This window comes from Giraffa tippelskirchi, chromosome 1 (assembly GCF_054371585.1).
Source record: "Giraffa tippelskirchi isolate mGirTip1 chromosome 1, T2T-mGirTip1v1.2.pri, whole genome shotgun sequence".
Taxonomy (NCBI): Eukaryota; Metazoa; Chordata; class Mammalia; order Artiodactyla; family Giraffidae; genus Giraffa; species Giraffa tippelskirchi.
The window spans coordinates 66135904-66157258 of record NC_137275.1 but is presented as its reverse complement, the minus strand read 5'-3'; the positions used below and the strand labels follow the sequence as shown (position 1 = coordinate 66157258).

The 21355-nt window shown below is 43.2% G+C and overlaps 1 protein-coding gene across 8 annotated transcripts in view; it reads left to right on the top strand.

The window, feature by feature from the left end:
- The window catches only part of SLC34A2 (solute carrier family 34 member 2), a 194937-nt gene that overhangs the window by 112408 nt on the left and 61174 nt on the right, over positions 1 to 21355 (top strand). The window contains exons 1-3 of one of the 8 annotated variants that reach the window (XM_081538295.1): positions 19218 to 19677; positions 19765 to 20326; positions 21108 to 21261. The exons of 4 other annotated variants lie outside the window; for them this stretch is intronic. Coding sequence is in view for 1 of the 4 variants with exons in the window: in XM_081537900.1 (XP_081394026.1) it covers positions 2444 to 2502 (59 nt within the window). In the remaining 3 variants the exon portion in view is untranslated. Of the gene's footprint in view, positions 1 to 2443; positions 2503 to 19217; positions 20327 to 21107; positions 21353 to 21355 lie in introns of those variants that run through there. 3 more of the 8 variants (XM_081538098.1, XM_081538575.1, XM_081537900.1) reach the window with 3 other exon arrangements.

Sequence of the window (21355 nt, the reverse complement as noted above, 5' to 3'; positions counted from 1 at the left end):
AATGCAGAGTCAAGTCATACCACCTCCAGCAATGAATCATCTCCTCTTCCTAGTACAGAAGAAGAAAGTAAAGACTTCACAAAGGGAAATTTATGCCTGCTGTTTTAGACAGAAAGGGGGAAGATAAAGAAAGAGCTTTTCCTGCATCTTCTGACTCTCAATTGTCTTCAACTCAAAATAATCCTTATGCTAAAGTGGTTTCTTTTGGGGGCCATATTCTCATCCCCTTCATGGCCAATATAAGAAGTCTTGGGCTCATCTTCCCCAAGCCCCTCTGGGTCTCCTTTCCTTCCTTTTTTCTCTCCCTTAATCCCAGTTCAGATCCCATCTATTTGACCTCAGGTGGGTCACACAACCCCCCTGGACCTTAGGTTCAATAAAACGGAGGCACCAGTGAATTTTCTATAACTCATCTTTGAGGTCCTGGGCCTTCAAGGAAGCAGACCGTAGCATTTATAAGGGTGAGATTCCAAGTCCAACCAGTAGGGTTTTATCCAAGCTCTCCCATTGCTAGTTATTTAATTGAGGGCCAGTTGCATCAACTTTCCACACCTCAATTTCCAATATATATGTATAGAGTGGGAATAATAATAAAGCTGTACCTCATATAGTTTTTTTGTAAGGATATAATCTATTTAGCATTTTTCCTGGCACATATTAAGCTTCCAATATATGTTAGCTAATAAAATACAATAATCATGATACATTAATAATCACCATTATTATTATCTATGTACTAGCAAATGTGAACAGGGAAGTGAGTGTAACATATTTATTGAGCACCTACAATAATGTCAGAAATCTTCATACATTTCACAATAATTCATTCTTGAGGTAGACACTATAATTATCATTATTTTATGTCAAGGAAGATGAAACACAGTGTAGTCAAGTAACTTGCCCAAGGTCACATCACTAATTAGTGGCAGAATCTACCCTTCCAAACCAGGAAATCTGGTTTTGTGGACCACACTTGTAATCACTATGTGGTACATAGACCAACCATAATACACTTAGCATCTTACTCCCTCTCTCTCTTTTTTCTTTTGCAACACTTCAAGCATTTCCTCATCCAGGAAAAAAATCTGACCTTCATTTAGCTTGTGCTATTTTCTCCACTGAGAGCTCCAAATAACCCAGATCTGTGTTACTCAAACTGTGTTCCATGGTCCATGAAGGATTTCATGGCCAAAAGAGTTTGAAAAATGCTAGACTAAGCAAAATTTGTTGTTGCTGTTGTTCAGTGGCTAAATCATGTCTGACTTTTTGCAACCCTATGGACTGCAGCATGCCAGGCTCCTCTGTCCTTTGCTATCTCCTGGAGTTTGCTCAAATTCATTTCCATTGAGTCTGTGATGCTATCTAACTATCTCATCTGCTGTCGATTCTTCTCCTTTTGCCTTCAGTCTTTCCCATCATCAGGGTCTTTTTCAATGAGCTGGCTCTTGGTGGTCAAATTATTGGAGCTTCAGCTTCAGCATCAGTCCTTCCAGTGAATGTTAAAGGTTGATTTCCTTTAGAATTGACTGGTTTGATCTCCATGCAGTCCAAGGGACTCTTATCAGTCTTCTCTAGCACCACAATGCAAAAGCATCAATTCTTCAGTGCTCAGCCTTCTTTATGATCCAGCTCTGACATCTGTACATAACTACAGATCTAGAAAAACCATAGTTTTGACTATATGGACCTTTGTTGGCAAACTGATCTCTCTGCTTTTTAATACATTGTCTAGGTTTGTGACAAGCAAAGTTTACTTGCTTAGTAAACCACAGAACTTCTGGGACTTTAAAATACTAGTGTATGCTGGGAATCTCTGGGTGGGAAACACAAAGAAGTGTTTCTCAGACACATTTAATTATGGGACCCTTCCCTTTTCTTTTCACAGAACATCCCAAAGGACTTGTGTTCCATGGAACACACTTTGGGAAATACTGACCTTGGTGTGAATGGTGAAATAGGATACTGGAGAGCTGGAAAGACTGAAGAGGAACAAGAAATTAAAACCTATAGTTTGCAGGGAAGGCCAGTTTGAGTACCAGTTCATAGAGAATGGGAACTCTAAATTAGAGGTCACAGACAAGGGCAAACTGAAACAAGGATTGTGTTTGGCCTTCACTATTAAAAAAAAAAAGTAGGGGAAATTTTATATAAATTTCCAATATCAGAGCATTTGATACCATTGGGCTCACATTCCTACATGACAATAACCGGCTGCCCTGTTTTAATTAGGCAAATATTCTCCCATTTGCCACAGTCCTCACTACTCTCTATTATTTTAATTGGCTCACTTCCATTATTTACGTTACATAAAAGTTTTTGAGTTTGTGACACCTGACCCCATTGCATCTTGTAAACCTCAAAGAAGCTGGAATAAGGGTTTATACTCGATAAATACCACTCAGGCATTCATTTTTATAACTAGCTCTTTTTTCTCATTATAAAGGTACTCATGCCCATTGCAGAAAACTTGGAAATACAGAAAAGTATGAAAATGAAACAATGGTGTGTATAATAACCACAATTCAGAGATAGCTACTGCTAACTTTCTGTTATATTCCTTCTATTATTTTTGTTTGCGCCTACATATCTAGTCCAACTTTTCATCATATTTTGCTTGGATCATACCATACATGTGGTTTTGTATCTTCCTTTATTCAGAGAATATTCTATTAGTTACTAAGCATGGTTTATTCTGCTAAGTTGTAATAGTTGAGTTTCTAAGAAAACTCACTTAAAAAAAATCACTTACAGTAGGACCAGAGAGGTTAGGGGCTGGAAAGTGTTAGACTTGCAATAAAAAAGGTATTTTTTTCTGCCAGAATGCTTATCTTAGAGTTGTTTTTTATAGTCATAAAGGCACAGCTCTAAAAGTTAAACATTATTGAACAAATCCAACATTATATGGTTGAAAAGTGACTCTAATAAAAAAGAAAGTAATGCCAAAGTACATGTGAAGGGCTTGAATGCTATTTCACTAAATATGAGAATGGAAAAAGCAACTTTTCTAAATTCACATGTGATAATTTTATATAATATCAATGCAAAGCTTTATGTAGCTGATATCATAAATTAAAGATAGGAATGCATATTTAACTATTCCTCTGCCTTCCTAAAAGTTTGTATCCTCAAATTGCTTAAAATCCCCTTTTAAAGGAAAAATCAGAGATACTCTTATACTCAAGGCAGAAGTAATAGTTATATTTGGCACTTTATTTAGAATCCTAAGTGAGAGGGCTTAGTGGTCAACCTGTAACTGTGCCCTTGAAGTAGGAATCTGTGCTACAGCAGTCAGAGGCTGTCCATTCTCAACATGAGCAGCTCCTGTGATGAGAAACCTCCCCCTCAGAGATGCAATCCAGAGCTTGTTACTAGACAGTTTGTCCTCACATGGAAGCCATGCATCCTCTGACTTCCGCCCAGTCACTCAATTCTGCTCTTCATGTTGATGTCTCTTCATGTTCTTTATCTGTCACAGCCTCAAGTATTTTAAGAAAGCTATTATTTTACCAAACAATCTTTTCTAAGCTAAAGCGCCTTTTAAACTCTAATTTTTGTTTTTTTGGAGGTATAGTTGATTTACAATATTGTGTTAGTTTCAGGCCTACAGCAAAGTGATTTGGTCATAAATATATCTATAGTATATGGATGATAATCTGACATACATGTGTATATATAATATAAATGGGCTTCCAAGGTGGCACTAGTGGTAAAGAACCTGCCTGCCAATGAAAAGACATAAGAGAAGCAGGTTCAGTCCCTGGGTCAGGAAGATCCCCTGGAGGAGGGTATGGAAACCCACTCCAACATTCTTGCCTGGAGAATCCCATGGACAGAGTGGCCTGGAGGGCTAAAGTCCATAGGTCTGTATGAGTCACAAAGAGTCGAACACAACTGAAGCAATTTAGTACACACACACAAAATATAAATAATAATACTTATTATATAAACAGATATATACTTCAGGTTATTTTCCATTAAAAGTTATTATTTGATATTGAATATAGTTCCCAGTGCTGTACAGTATATCCTTATTGCTTGTCTATTTTAAGTACAGCAGTTTTATCTGCTAATCCACAATCCTAATTTATCCCTCACCCCTGACTTTCCCCTTTGGTATCCATAGGCTTCTTTTCTATGATTGTGAATCTGTTTCTGTTTTGTATATAGATTCATCTGTATTATTTTCTGCCACAATAAGTGATATCATACAATATTTATCTTTCTCTACCTGACTTACTTCACTTAGTATGATATTCTCTAGGTCTACCCATATTACTGCAAATAGCAGTATTTCATTCTTTTTTACGGCTGAATAGTATATGTATTTACCTACTACATCTTAAACCACTCGTCTGTTGATGGGCATTTGAGTTGTTTCCATGTCTTAGCTATTGTAAATAGTGCTTCTGTGAACACTGGGATGTATGTATTTTTTAAAATATGGGTTTTCACCTTTTCTGGATATTTGCCCAGGAGTAAGATTGTTAGATCATATGGTTAAGGTAAGCTTTTTAATTTTTTCAAGTTTCTAATATATCATAGTTTTGAGACATTTACAGAAACCCAGAATGATTTTAGAACTACGTAAAATCTTTAAAGGAGTTAAATGAAGGAAATTCCCTTGTATCTCAGTGGTTAGGATTCTTTGTTCTCACTGCCAAGAGCCTGGGTTCAATGCTTAGTCAGGGAACTAAGACCCCTTTAAGCAACGTAGTGTAGCCAAAAAAAAAAAAGAAAAAGGAGTTAAATTAAGATAGATTTGGCTTCCCTGGTGGCTCAGATGGTAAAGAATCTGCCTGCAATGTGGGAGACCTGGGTTTGATCCCTGGCTTGGGAAGATCCCCTGGAGAAGAGAACGGCTCCAGTATTCTGGTCTGGAGAGTTCCATGGATAGAGGAGCCTGGCAGGCTACAGTCCATGGGATGGCAAAGAGTCAGACACGACTGAGAGACTTTCACTTTCAAGAACAAGGCAGGGAAAGGAAATCTGATCCTTAGTAGGTTCATGTCATGCCATCTTGATTAATCCTCACAGCTTCCTAATGAGACAATACTGGTCAAGGCTTACTATCCTGCAAGTGACAGAAAGCCCAACTCAAACTGGCTTAAACAAAACAAACAGATTAAACTATAAATCCCAAGAGTTGGGGTTTTGGCCTTCAGTATAACTTGATCTAAGCACTCAGAGAATGCTGCTAGGACTCCCCCCGCCCCACCTCTAAGCAATATAAGCTGCTGTATTGCCTTCATTCTTGTCAAAAATTTGGTGACTCCCTGCAATTCCTAGAGAAGGAACTGGAAACCCACTCCAGTATTCTTGCCTGGGAAGTCCTATGGACAGAGCCTGGCAGGCTACAGTCCATGGGGTCCCAAAGAGTTGGACACAACTGAGGGACTAACACTTCACTCTCATCTCACTTTTAGAGACAAGGTGACTAAAACTCAGAAGCAGGAAGCTGTGTGTCCAGGTTGACACACATAGGAAGTGGCAGGAAGGGGGGTTTATGTATGCTCCACTACAAAGGCCTGCTCTTTTCTCTTTTCCCCACAACAGGGTCCAGTTCTGATTAGAGCTGAATCATAGCAAATGTGTGTCTACTTTTTATGATTCAGTAACTTTGAGTGACAGAGTAATTAACTAATTGTAAGCCCTGGGGATAAAAGCTCCTGAATCCTTTCATCCAGAATTTCTGGCAAAGGTGCTGGAATTTCTTCATGATTGGTCAGTGAACTCATCAGCATCTTCCCAGAACCTGGGGGACATGGCTGTGGGGACTGCACAAGCCAGTTACCCACTTTGATCCCAATTTTCATTTCCTGGTAGCAAGTCTGGTTCTGTCTGCCGTGGGGCCTTGGCTGTCGTGGACAGCCTCTGTGGCATGTCTTGGGGACACAAGAGTGGAACCCCATGACGATCCTGCTCCCCGGGGTGAGATTAGCTCAGCCAGGGCACTGCTTTAAGATGTAAATGCAAACATCTCAGTCTTCATGGACACTAGTCTGCCTATTACCCCTAGAGCATTTTGTGTATTTCTCTAACCCATTTGCTCTGAAGACATTTGAAATTCCACCACCATAGATCTTAGAAAGTTAAACTACGTTTCTTATCAATAGCAGAGTAAACTGTGTTGAAATCACACATGAAATACCTTCATGTATGAAATACCATCCAGCCATTAAAAGAATAAAATAAGGCAATCAAGTATCAGTACTGGCAAATCTCAAAAACTTAATGTTGAAAAACAAAAACAAAAAAGTTGTGGAAGGATACATGCAAAATCATGCTATATTTGGCACAGAGCTACTTAAGGAGTAAAAAGGTAAACACATGTATAGGCATTTCATGTTGTTAAGTCCTTGGGGTAGGGGAAGGGGCTTCAAATGATAAAGGGGAAACAGGGTGTCATCAGTTTTATCTATAATTTTTTTCTTAATCTGAGTAGTGGATACAGATGTTTGTCATATTTTTCTCTATACTTTTTTTTTTTAATACAATATTTGATAATGAGACATGTCACCCCTCAGTCATGGTTAGTTTTCCACTTCTCAGATGCTGTATCGGTCAGGATTCAATGGCAGAGATATAATCCACGCTAGCTCCCTAGTGCGTTTAGTCTGAAGGAGATTTAATACCATGCTGGAGAGGTAAATGGCAACCCACTCCAGTATTCTTGCCTAGAGAATCCCATGGACAGAGGAGCCTGGCAGGCTACAGTCCATGGGGTCTCAAGAGTTGGACAGGACTTAGTGACTGAACCACCACCACCACATAATTACTCAAGAGGCTGGAGGGACCACACTGAGCTTTCAGGAATAGTTCTGAGAACCGTGCTGCAGCACAAGGGGACATGAAGGGCACTACTGTCTTTTACAACTGGACACTACCAGCTGGATGGGGAAGAACATCACGGAAATTCCAGACTCCGAAGCAATGGTACTTGCCAGCAAAAACAGTAGAAGCAGGCCAAGTGTGGTCTCTCCCTCACTGCTTCCTTCTGGTTGCAGGAACCCCAAGTGCATCTGGGAATTACAGACCTTGACTTTCAGCCTCTGCAGTGGAGGAAGCCCCATGAGAAGGCAAGAAGTATTGATCCACCACATTTCTCCCAGGAGCTGTACAGTTCCCTCACATCATCTCTTATTGCCCCTACACCACCAGGCCCAGCCCTTTACTCCCACCTTCACCCCATTCTGAATTCCTTCTCCAGCCTCCATACCACATTGGGGACTAGCGGTCAGAGGACTCAGTGAAAAATAAAGACAATTCTGTAGGCCCTGTTATCGGCTAGCAGGTTTATGCATATAGGACCCAGGCATAGGATTGCAAAGAATGCGTTAGACCTGGAGAAATATCTGGGATCACAGTGGTCCACAGTCAGCTGGGTGTACCCCTGGTGAAGGTGGTGGTTCTTAGTGGTGAGAGAGCTTGGCTCCAGACTGAGACCATCTCAGGCCATTTTTGATGGCCTCACCACTTACTAAAGGGTCACTTTGGGCAAGTTTCTTGATTTCTCTGCCCTTCAGTTTTCTTATCTACAAAAAGGGAATGATAATGATACTGATAAAACCTCCCTCATTGGGCTGCTGTGGGGGTTAAATGATGCAGGATTAGCAGTAATAGCAAGCACAAGCAGTGCTTACCAGGCACTGGGCTAAGTGTAACATATACTTCAGCTCATTTAACTTCACACTGGTGCTGGAGATGGGTACTTTTTGTTGTTTATAGCTCACATATATGGTTCTAAATCCAACAGTTTGGAGTCAGACTCTGAGCTCACAATTGCTCCATGATACTCCTCTCAGGATACACAAAGGGTTCAGGGCCGACTGAGTACCTGATCAGACTAAATAATCTGTTATTATGTTATTATGCGGAAGAGCAGGGGAGGAAGAAGAGGTGAATTCAAACCCAACAACAATACTGAATTCCATCAAATGGCAAAGTGCCCCACCTGTGGGCCTGGGGACAGGGCCGAGGCTCTGGAGGCAGGTGTGCTGTCTATCATCAAACATCCCTATGTCTGATGTTGGGAGTGTGAGTGGGTGAAAAGAAAGAGGCTCTAGCAAAAGTGGTTGAATGTTTATGGTTCTTTAGGAAGAAGTCTCCCCATTTCAACTAGTAGCAACCCAACCTCACTGCCTCAATAAAAAGAGAATCTATTGGAGTCGGTGGGGACTCTCACAATTAGTGGGTACCTGAAGGTGCAGGCTGGGAAAACAGGTAGGAGCTGAAGGGGAGGCTGGGAGGGATGTGCCGTATCCTTTATTTCTTTTACTGGAATCGACCATCATGGCCATCCCACAAGAGAATCTCATCACCTCTTCACCTCCTGGTGGGAGCTGAGGTGTCCCTGGGCTCGTGGCTCCCAGGGGTGGGAAGTACCAAGGTGTTCAAATCTAAGCATATAGCTCTATTAATACTTGAGGAAGAGTCTGAGCCTGCAGGTACTTTTCTATCCTAGACAAAGGAACATGGTGAGTGTTAGAAAAGTAAAGATATGCCGGAACTCAGCTGTGACCTTCTCCTATACAAACTATATCTAATGCTAAAATGCCATTTTAAATTAGGGAACTCTTTCAAGTAAACATGTATTTTATTAAATTCATCCATGACTACATGACTTTAAAAAATAGAGGTAGATAGATATGCAGAAGAAAGACTATAAAATGATAATGAATGCTTGGTGAGTCTGTACATCAGAGGACAGGGACTTGATCTTTGTTCACCAGGGGATGAAAAATAGGATCTGAGCCCCTAGCCCCTTCTCCCCGACTTCCATACTCACCAGGCAGGACCAACTATATAATTTGCAAAGCCCAGTGCAAAAGGAAAACGTAGGGAATCATTGTTAAAAATGTATTAAGAATTTCAGCATAGTGTCAATAGAACATCAAACCAATTTCAGAGACCCTCTCAGTGTGGAGTGCTGGACAACTTCCCAGGTCATGTGCACAAAAAGTGGCCCTGCTGCCCGGGAATTCTCCCCAAATGGGAGTGGAGTGTGGATATCAGACAATGGCCTCTCCTCTGGCATGTCTTTTTTTATTCTAAGCAATTAGCTGAGCAGGGTGACAAGCCATTTCTTGGGGTATCACAACACACAGAGCTCAAAGAGTTTCCCATCTCCTCTCTTTCCTTTTCTTACGAGCATCTATGGAGCATTTTCTGTGTGGGGCCCTGGGAAGAATCACAGTTCCAACTTTGGACTGCTCACAGTCTAGTGAGGGAGATAGTTTTACAAGCAAAATTAAATTCCAGTGTGATCCCTTACAAGGGAGGAGTGTTAGTTCCTCAGTTGTGTCCAACTCTTTGCAACCGCATGGGCTGTATAGCTTGCCAGGCTCCTCTCTCCATGGGATTCTCCAAGCAAGAATGGGTTGCCAAACCCTCCTCCAGATGATCTTCCCAATCCAGGGATCATACCCATGTCTCCTGCATTGCAGGTGGATTCTTTACCTTTATGGTCTGAGCCACCAGGAAAGCCCTTACAAGGGAGGAGGGTGAGGGGCATTTTGAAGAAGGGCCCCTAGTTGGCCTGGGGGAGGCAAGAAAGGATCATGGATGGGTTCTTCTGAGGAGGGGCTTTGTAGATGTGGAGAGCTGGGCTCTTAGGGCATCATACTGGCACAGTGTGGAGGCTGGGTGTGTGGAAGGCCAGACTGGTACTAGAGAGCCTGGTTATGGTACTGCACGCTGCCCTGTGAGACGATATTGGGTCTGAATGACAGCAGGGCACCTGGCTCTTCTCCTGGAGAGTTCAGAGGTGGAATCACCCAGCTTTGGTAATTGGTTGGAGGTTGGTGGGTATTAAAATTGAAAGAAAATCCTAAAATGACTAATTGGCTTCTGACCTTGGGCAGATACACAGACACAGTAAAAAAAAAAAAAAAAAAAGGCCAGTTTTTGGGGAAAGATTGCACGTATTACTAGTAATTTTGCCAATCAGTAAAGTTATAGGGAGAGCACTGGATCACTAACGCTTTTCCAATTTTTACATCACACTTTTCCTTCCTCTGCATCAGGATCCCATCCCCCAAATCACCACATAAACAAAAACACAAAAGAATTGCCAACATCTTTCACAGAAATACATAGAATTGAAAAGCAAGGTTGCACAATGAAGCGAATAGATTAGCTATTCCACTCCAGAAGCAATGAAAACAACACAACTTGAGAAAAGGAAATTTCAGGTCTACAATTGCTTCTAGTTCTGTAATCAAGGGCAGTGATCCTAATACAAATACGTTTTTTAAAAATAGAAACAATTTCCCTGGCTTTTATCACCAAGTTATTTAGTAACTTGTTAACTTACACCTTTAACAGACTATACTGCAGCAGTCACCAAAACTTTTTGGCACACGGGACCAGTTTCATGTAAAATAATTTTTCCATGGACTGGGTACCGGGGGGGAGGGGGGCTTGGTTTGGGTATGATTCAAGTACATTACACTTATTGTGCACTTTATTTCTATTGTTGCATCAGCTCCACCTCAGATCATCAGGCATTAGATCCCTGAGGTTGGGGACCGCTGCTGTAATAGATGAATTCAGATCCTTAGTTAAAAGGAATGGGGATGGGGAGGGGAAAAGAGGATCATCCTCAAGCTCAGCCAAATCTTGAAATTAAAAAAAAAAAATACCCTTAAAGGGTTAATTGCTTTATAGTTACCTTGTGTGCACAATGTGCATCCTTGAAATGATTAACAGGAGGGAAAGACTGATGGCAGCCCATAACACTCTCTTTATTTAGAAAGCATTTGGGGCAGACTGTATATTCAGTCTTAAAAGAGCTGCTAATCAGATTCTGGTTCCAGGAGCTGTAAGGATGTGGAAGTCCAGCCCCATCACCTGAGTGGTTATTAGCATTAAGTTGCACCACGTCCCTTTCTCATTTCACAGTTTATAGACCCTTTAGTTCCAGCTCAGCGGTCATGGAGGGAAACTATTCAGGTATTCATATATGCCAAATCACACCAGGTACTTTCAGAGGAAAAACAGTCCTTTGATAGAACTTGGCAAGTGAATTCTTGCCCATTGAAATACACACCAGTTTTCAAGTTAACCCAGATGTGGTCTTAAAGCAGGTCCTCTGCTTTTCTTCCACGTTGTGATGAGGACTCTGATACCTTGGGTTGCTACCTCGAAGCCATACGCTTTCCTTGGGTTGACTTTGGGAGGTGGCATGGGCTCTGCAAGGGTTGAGACCACTCACCTTGGTAGCTTCTCTGCTTTCTTCACAGCTTCTGTAGATGAGTGCTGTTGTTGCACTTGGAGGGAGAGATCAAGAGGGAGACTTTGCTACTGACTTGTTCCATGATGTGATAGCATACTTTTCATATCAATAGTTGCTCAGTGCATTTGGTTCTCTTTTTTATTTATCATTATAATTAATTTTTTTTAATATTTATTTACTTATTTGGCTGCCCTGGGTCTTAGTTGCGGCACTTGAGTTCTTCAATTTTCATTACGGCATGTGGGATCTTAAGTTGCAGCATGCAGACTCTTAATTTCAGTGTATGGGATCCAGAGCTCCAACCAGGGATCAAACCTGGGCCCCCTGCATTAGAAGTGCGGAGTCCTAGCCACTGGACCACCAGGAAAGTCCCATATTTGATTCTTATATTCTTCCACCTGCACGGCTGGGCAGCTGGCGAGGGTGCGTTGCAAAATGAGGTCTGACGATACATCTCCTTCTCTCTGGATTCTGTCAGAGGCCAAGTCTGTCTAACAGTACATACACCCCCTTTGGCAGAAGGATCTGAGTTGGCTTAGAAGAATTCATATGTGGGAATGGCTGCTATTTCTTACAGGAACTCATCTCTGTATGCTTTGAACTAGACAAAGCAGACTTCTTTCCAGAACAATATTTGATTAGGAATGTTTCTATCTCATGACAGGCCATGCTTTGGGGACTGAAAAGTCCCCAGCTTGATTTGGGTTCTAAAGACTTAATCAAGCATCTTAAATGGGATTACACACATTCCTGAGGTATGTGAAGTGAAACAGGAATCTGCTCCAACATTCTCACTGGAAGCAGGTGAAAGCTTTTTAACCAGCCTTTAAAAGATGATGCCAGGTGCCCAGGAGCTTCCCAGGTGGCTCAGTGGGTAAAAGAACCAGCCTGCAATGCAGGAAATACCAGAGATATGGGTTCGATTTCTGGGTCAGGAAGATCCCCTGGAGGAGAGCACAGCAACCCAATCCAGTATTCCTGCCTGGAGAATCCCATGGACAGAGGAGCCTGGCGGGCTACAGTGCGTGGGATCACAAAGAGGAGGACATGAATGAAACAGCTGAGCACAGCACAACCAGGTGCCCAGCCGCAGACGAAGTGACCTTCCTGGGAGGGTTGGCAGGCAGAGGGCATGAACGGAATCACAGATTATACGTTGGAGCCAGACTGAGATGGTTGCTGGCCCTGGAGGAACTGTTGAGAGATCGCTTGTCAGTGTCAGGCTTTGTGTCCAAGTGTCAGGCCATGAAAAGCCTTGGTCCGAGGTAATTTCTGGATGACTGAGTGTAGAACCCATCCTTCTGCTGAGTCAGTGACAGTCACTGTTTGGTTATCAACTCCTGGGTTGAGGGGAGGGGAGCAGAGCCTTGGTTGCTAACCAAAGGAAAATAAAACAACCCACTCCACTGAGAGCGGATGACCCATCTCTGATGTGTACTCTGGGTCGTAGTGGGACAGCCTTCAGATTAACTGCAGGATGTGTTAATTCAGGTACTGCAAACACTTCCTTCTAGAAAGCAGGACTCGAGTTTGCGCAAACCCCTCTTCAAAGAATGTTGTTGTTTTGTTTTCTTCTCCCCACCTCAAGGAAGTCTGTCAGTGGCTCTGTGAGACACAGATTCTTCCAGCTGGGGAAGGGCAGGCCTGGGAGCCAAGAGGGTGGGATGGTGGATGGGAATGGCTCCCAACGTCCCTCCGTGGTGAGGCCTTTCCTGTCTGCCCCACACTAGGCACTGTCTACCCCGTGATCCTGACATAGCATGCTGATCTAGTTTCATATGTTTTACAGCACTTCACTTCTTATCTAAACTTACCTTGTTCACTGAAGTATTTCTTAGCTTAAGGTCATTTCCCCACCCAGAATGTAAACTCCAGTGGAACAAAGACCCTATCTGTCTCGTCACCCCTCTGTGCTCCCACACTGGACAGTTCCTGGTCTATGGCAGGGGCTCATAAATATTTTTTGAATGAATGTATGTATGCACTGGGTGTGAATATTCTACAGAGACTCATACTTAAAAAAATTTTTAGACATTTGGATTAGAAATTTTACTAAGACGAATTATTCGGTTTTGTGCTTTCCAAATATAGAAGATAACCACAAAATTCAACTTACTCTAAATGACCTGGAGCATCACCATGAAGGGTTGTGGGGGAGGGTGACTGGACTGCTCCCTGAAGGTGGAAAAATGGGTCATGGTAGCCAGTTTCACTCCTCCCCAGGGCCCGGCACTTAATGGAGTTCAATTAATTGCTTTGCAGATGCTAATCAAGCTCTCTTCAGAGATAGATATAGGTTTCTTGTTTTTTTCAGAGGTTCTTCATTCGATGGATGGATGATAAATGGTGGATTATGGATAGATGGGAAGAGAGGCCCATTTCAGGTTATAGGGCAGCTCACCTAATGTCTCAAGAAAGCACCATAGTCTCACAACAATAATTCTTTCAAAAGAGGATATAGACCGAGGGAGTAGAGAAAATCAGAAATTGGCCCTTCATTCCAACTAATTCTTAGTGGTAGGCACTTTGGGTTTGAATATTCATCCTTTAGTAGGTTGAATCTTGACTCAAAAATGCACATGTATCGTTCCAAGGAAAAGTTTTTAGTGCTTTTTCACTGCACTAGGTGCTGGACGTGCAGCAATGAATGGGACAGATGTGGTTTCTGTCTTCTCTTATGTATCTACAGTTAAATAAGATATTTTATGAGAAAATGCTTAGTCCAATGCCTGGAGGCTAGTATGTGCTCAATCAGTGTTGTTAATATTGTTCAGTCTCTCAGTCGTGTCTGACTCTTGGAGACCCCATGGACTGCAGCATGTCAGGCTTCCTTGTCCTTCACCATCTCCTGAAGCTTGCTCAAACCTGGAGCTTGTCCGTTGAGTCAGTGATGCCATCCAACCATCTCACCCTCTGTTGTCCCCTTCTTCTCTTGCCTTCAGTCTTTCCTAGTATCAGGGTCTTTTCAAATGAGTCATCTCTTTGCATCACGTGGCCAAAGTATTGGAGCTTCATCCTCAGCATCAGTCCCTCTCATGAATATTCAGCATTGATTTCCTTTAATATTGACTGGTTTGATCTCCTTGCAGTCCAAGTGACTCTCAAGAGTCTTCTCCAACACCACAGTTCAAAAGCATCAATTCTTTGGTGCTCAGCTTTATGGTCCAATTCTCACATCCATACACGACTACTGGAAAAACCATAGCTTAGACTATATGGACCTTTGTCTGCAAAGTAATGTCTCTGCTTTTTAATATACTGTCTAGTTTATTAAATAGCTTTTCTTCCAAGGAGCAAGTGTCTTTTAATTTCATGGCTACAGTCACTATCTGCAGTGATTTTGGAGCCCAAGAAAATAAAGTCTGTCACTGCTTCCATTGTCTCCCCATCTATTTGCCATGAAGTGATTAGTATTGATGGAATGAAAAAGTGAGAGAATGAATGATAATAATAAAGCTATCTATTTCTATGAAATCACCTCATTCAGTGTTTACCAATCTTTTGTCATCTGCATACCATATCATGAGATTTAGATCTTCCCAAGTGGTTTAGTCAGAGGTAAAGAATCTGCCTGCCAATTCAGGAGATGCAAGAGATGAGATTCAGGTTAGATCCCTGGATCAGGAAGATCCCCTGAAGAAGGAAATGGCAACTTGCTCCAGTATTCTTGTTTGGGAAATCCAATGGACGGAGGAGCCTGGGAGGCTACAGTCCATGGGACCGCAAAAAGTTGCACACGACTGAGTGAGTGAGCACACACACATATCATGACTTTTGCCTTATATATAAATGACATTACCATTATTTGTTGAATATTCATTCTTAAAGTATAATCACTCGATTTTTGCTGTAAAAATGTATCTGAAATGAAAACATCCTATAACTACTACAAACGGAAAGCCATTAAGACTTGCTATTAAATACAAGTACCTGTGGAAATACATATAATAGAAAAAATAAAACAGTGATGCTATTCAGTTCTAGCCAGATATTCCTGCTTGGGGACAGTTCTGAGCCTGAGGCTTTTTGTATACAAGAGAGCTTAACCGGTGTTAGACAGGTGTTAAAGACATGCTAGTACCCAGCTAAGAATTTATCTAGTACAAAATATACATAATGACAAAATGCCACTTAAAATCAAGGAGCTCTTTCAATGAATGTGGATTTTATTAAATGTAACTATGACCATAAGGCCTTGAAAAATAGCAATAGAAAAATACCCCTAAAGTATGCACGTAGCCCTTCGAAAAATGAATGCTTGGTGGATATATGCATTGGAAAACAGGGACTTGGTCTCTTTTGGAGCTACAGTGTTAGTCTTCTAGGGCTGCAAAAAAAGTACCACTGATTGGATGGCTTAAATAATAGACCTTTGTTTTCTTACAGGGCCTTCCCAGGTGGCTCAGTGGTAAAGAATCTGCCTGCCAATGCAGGAGACACCAGAGACACAGTTCCATCCTTGGGTCAGGAAGATTCCCTAGAGAAGGAAATGGCAACACATTCCAGTATTCTTTCCTGGAGAATTCCAGTGATTGAGCAGCCTGGAGGGCTATGGTTCATGGGATTGCAAAGAGTTGACACAACTGAGCATGCACATGCGTACGCATTTTCTCACAATTCTAGAGGCTGGAGGTCTGAGATCAAAGTGTCAGCATATTGGTCTCTTCTAAGGCCTCTCTTCTTTGCTTATAGATGGCCATTTTCTACTTGTGTCTTTATATGGTCTTCCCTCTATGTCTGTGTCCAAATTTCCTCTTCATATAAGGGCACCAGTTATATTGGATTAAGATAAGCCTAATGACTTGATTTTTATTCAGTTACCTCTTAAGAAATCCTATATCCAAATACAGACACATTGTAAGATATTGAGGGTTAGGACTTCAGTATGTGAATCTGGGGTGGAAACAGTTCAGCCCCAAACAAGCTGTATCCTTCCTAGTATCTAGAACTGTGCTTGGCACACCGTACATGCTCAGTAGATGTTTGTTGAATAGAGTGAATAGGGATTGAGTGAATGGCCCTGCAGCCCCTGGGGGTCTATGATATTAGAAGATTCTACCAGTTTAATACTGTTAAATCTTTTTAAGAATTTTTTTCCCCTAATTGCCTGTGAGTAGTTAGCAGATCCATGTCCATAAAGAAAGCTACTCCCAGTGAGTCCACAGCAATTTGAAGGACCTACTCTTGCCCACTCATTTATTTCATTCCCTCATTCACTCATTCATCAATAAGTGTGTATCTAGCTGCTAAAGTCGCTTCAGTCGTGTCCGACTCTGTGTGATCCCATAGATGGCAGCCCACCAGGCTCCTCCATCCCTGGGATTCTGCAGGCAAGAACACTGGAGTTGGTTGCCATTTCCTTCTCCAATGCATGAAAGTGAAAGTGAAGTCGCTCAGTCGTGTCCGACCCTTAGCGACCTCATGAACTGCAGCCTACCAGGCTCCTTCATCCATGGAATTTTCCAGGCAAGAGTACTGGAGTGGGATGCCATTGCCTTCTAGAAGGGATGACTAATAATTGGTCCTGAACTCTTTCTCGTGTTTTCATTCCCTTGGTTTCACCTCTGATTATGTCATAAGTCTTGGCCCACATCCAATCCCAGGAATCCCTGACAGATCATCTATTTATCTGCAGACTGAGATCCGGCCAAATTAGATTCCAGGGGGCCCACACTTGTCCATCCCAAATTATATGATAGAATCACTTGGGAAACTTAAAAGAGAATTTTTGTTCCATTGCTTAGCTTCAGCCCAGACTCATTGAATTGGAATCTCTGCAGGAGGGGCCCAGGCATCAGTATTTTGTCAACCTTCCCATGTGAACCCACCGTACAGCGAGCACTGAGAAGCAAAGGACTCCTTGCCCCTTTGGAGAATAATCAGATCATGTGATTGTAAATTAGACGTCCCCACACTCTCCATTTTCCTAAAGATGTTGCCTTCCTGCTTTGACCATCCTTTTTAACTCTCATTTTCCTACATGAAGATACTCTTGTTCATCCATTCAACCAAGACTCCTTGAGCACTAATGTAGAAGCCATTGGGAGAAAAATATAAACATGTCATGATCTGTCCTATTTAAAAAAAAAAAACTTACAATCTTGTAGGAAAATCAGAAGTATGAGTATTTGCTGAGTATAATAATGCTATTCACTCTGGTATTCACTCATTCATCAGCTATTTTTGAGCCTGTTATGTACCAGGCTTGGGGATACAGAGGTGAGCAAGAGAGCCAGTGCCCATCCCCATGGGGCTGACAGTATGGGGGGAAAGAGAGAGGTTAAACAATGGTAAGGTGTGGTGTATGTTAAACAGAGAATAAGGTAACCCAGGGACACACATTAAGGGACTTATCCTAGTTTAGGGGAAAGGGAGCATTTCCTTGAGGAACTCATATAAAAACTGATTTCAGGGAATTACCTGGGGGTCCAGTGGTTAGGACTTCAAGCTTTCACTTCTTAGGGTTTAATTCCTGGTCAAGGAAGTAAGACCCCACAAGCCATGTGGCACCACCAGGGGAGGTGGGGGGGGGGAAGTTGAGATCTCAATAATGAAAAGAAATCAACCAGACCAGCACAAGCCTCCTGAGAACAAAAATCATGTTTATCTTATTGACCTCCCAGTGCCTGGCTCATGGCAAAGCTTCAGTAAATCTGTCAAATTAATAAGTGAATGAGTAAATGGTGAAAACCCTAGGGGAAAGTTTAGCATGTCTGAAGCAGGAAGTGTTGGAGGGAAAATCTCAAAGTTTACAATGGAGAGGTAGGCAGGGGTTAGATCAGGAAGTCCCACAGACCATAAAAAGAGGTTTGGACTTTATCTTGGGGTCAAGGGGAAGCCACTAAAAATTAGGTAGAGCAACAGCTGACCAGATTTGTGCTTTATTTATGCTTTGTTGTTATTTTTAAGTTTTACTTATTTATTTATTTATGGCTGTACTAGGTCTTTGTTACTGCAAGCGGGCTTTCTCTGGCTGTGGTGAGCAGGGGCTAATCTCTAGTTGCGGTGTGCAGGCTCAATAGCTGTAGCACAAAGGCTCAAGTGCCCCTTGGCGTGTGGAATCTTCCTGGACCAGGGATCGAACCTGTGTCCCCTGCCTTGTCAGGCAAATTCTTAACCACTGGACCACTAGGGAGGTCCCAGATTTGTGTTCTAAAAGCACCACTTTGGCTGTGATGTAGGATGGGTCTGGAGGGGGAGGAGGAGGTTGGTGATCAACAATCGTGTGATGGGTCAGGAGTGAAGGTGGGCTGCTGTAGAGAGTGGAGAGATGAGCATTATCCAGGCAGGATGCACTGGGTTTTGAGGTGGATTGAATGGATTTGGGGTGAGGGAGGAAGAGAAGTGAGCCCTGGGCAGGTGGTTTAGGAAGCTTACAGATGGCAACACCATTCAGTGAAGCAGGAAGCTCTGCAGGCAGAGTAGGCTTGGGGTGAAAATGCAATGTTTGTCATTGGCTATGCTGAGTTTGGACCACCCATGGGCCACTGAGGCAGAAGTGCCTGACTGACAGCTGGTGGGGGGTGGGGTGTGGATAGAGAGTCCAGGTGAAGCCATGGGAGTGGTGAGATCACTGGGAGGATTGTGTGAACAGAGAGAGAGACAAACTGTTATTTCGAATTTTGCACCTGCCTTGGGTGGAGACCTACACCACCCTTCCTCACATGTGGGATACTACTTTAATCATACACTGATTTTGTGGGACTTGTTAAAATCCTTTGATTAACACACATAACAGCTACCACACAACAAAACAAGTATGAGGCACTCTGGCACTTGTTAGCTGTGCAGCTTTGGGGAAATTACTTAGCCTCTCTGATTCACAGTTTCCTAACCTTTAAAATGAGTAAAAGGGTTTACTTCATAGGGTTGTTGTGAAGGAGTTACTCTTTGTAGGCTCTTTGGACAGGTAATGGAACATTCTAAGCACTAGCTTAAATTTATCCTCTATGACTTCATTATTGTTGCTATTTTATCCTTCCAGTTTGTCTTCACAGCAGGAATCAGTGACATCATTTTCAGGAAAAGGAAACCAGCTTGGAGAGGTTAAGCAACTTGTCTAGGAGCCACCCCAACCTGTAAGGACTCTTCGTCATAAGAAACGAAAATCCACACCATCTCGCTGAAGGCTGATGGATACCCGCTGTCTCATGGAACCCTAGCATATGATGTAACTGTGAATATCAACCAAGACTTCTTACTTGTGAACAAGAGAATGCAACCCCTGTTTTAAAAGAAATGAAAAGAAGTGTAAAGGAAGAGTGATGGGGGTGCACGCATGGCTGACTGCAGATGGGGTGAGGCCCCAGGCTGCCGGGAAAGACAAAAGGAGCAGGGCTGAGCACCAACAGCCCAGTCAGGCAGCCGCTATTCAGTCTACTGGGGTGAACCGTCCCTGGTCAGCCACTTGCCATTGTGTTTGTTCAGCTCTGGACATAAAGTCTGTAAGTGGAGTTCCCTGGGGTGGGCAGAAGGATCTTGTTCCCCCACTAACACAGTGAGACCGTGCCTGGAATGATTTATCCCTGCAGTGACTCACAGTGGAGAGAGGTCACTCCTCCGAACGAAACAAAGACTTAATTTGGAAGGTGATGGGCGCTCGAATGTGAAAACACGTGAACCTGCTCTTCGCCAGCTCTTGACTGTGAACTGACCAGGGACAGCATTGCCCCTGAGACTGTCTCCCACTCCCATTTTTTGAGTCCTCTTTATATTTCTGCTTCATTCATTTCTCTCTCTTTCCCTGAAAACTGACTTTCTTTGCATCAGGTAGAAAATGGCTGGCCACAGTCTCAGGATTTGTTGACTGGGGAGCTTCCCAGGTGGTCCAGTAGTAAAAGAATCTGCCTGCAATGCAGGAGACCCAGGTTGAATCCCTGGGTCAGGAAGATCCCCTGGAGATGGAAATGGCAACTCCACTCCAATATTCTTGCCTGGAGAATTCTACCGACAGAGGAGCCTGGCGGGATGCAGTTGATGGGGTCTCAAAGAGTACGACATGACTGAGCGGCTAACACACACCAGCCACAGCTGGGCTGAATCTCTTAGCACAGTTTCCGTTTTCCAGACAAGGAACTGATTGGTCCAGCCCAGGTCAGTTGTCTACTTTGCTCCAATCAATTGAGGCCAGGGGGGCGGAGGAGGGGCTGGTGGTGAGGAGACGATTTGAACACTACCAGTGTGATTTGGGAAAAGGGAGCAATTTGCAGGACAGGCTTGTGGACTTACCCTAGAATGTGGGTCCCTTTCTGTGGAATTTGTAAGTCGTTGCCTGTATTAAACTACCTGCAATGGTGGTTCAATGCTTTGACGTCTCCATACCCACCTGCAGGGGAGCTGGCTTAGTCTAGGGTCACTCCCAGTATCGATAGTCTTCAGAGACCCTCGCAGCTGAGAAGGACAGATATGACAGGATACTTGTCCTGTGAGACCAGAGGCAGGAGTGACCCCGTATTGGCTGAGGCAGCCCTGGAGATATTGGAGGAGGAGGGGGTTGGGGGAGGGATGTGAGCAGAATTTGGGACTGTGTGTTCTGTGAGAAGATGTACAAAGTGAATGAAGGCCCAACCCTGCCCCAGGCAGTTGTGCCCCAACACACAGGCAGGTAGCTGGGACTCCGGTTCCTGGGGTCTGAGGTGGTGAATCCAGGGATGAAGGAGAGAGTTGGAGCCCAGAATGAGGGGTTAGAACTCAAGAGGGGCCTGAGGGACATCAGCCCAGATCCCTCACCACAGACTCAGAGCCCCAGGGATGTGGAGCCTTCCTCAGTGCCCTCCCTGGGTTGGTGACAGAGCCCGGACCTGCCCATTGATCTCTGGGTTCTTTGCCTGGGACACTCCTCACCTCATGCACCATCTCCTGTGTTTTATTTTAGAATAATGCTTTATTCTGAGCTTCTCACCCAAGTAGAGGGAAGGATGTGATCTTCCCTCAGAAGGGCTGTGGATTTGGTGTCACCTTGGATTCTATGTGTGTGCTGTGCTTACTAGCTCAGTCGTCAGCCTCCTCTGTCCATGGGGATTCTCCAGGCAAGAATACTGGAGTGGGTTGCCATGCCTTTCTGCAGGGGATCTTTCCAACCCAGGGATCAAACCCATGTCTCTTATGTCTCCTGCATTGGTA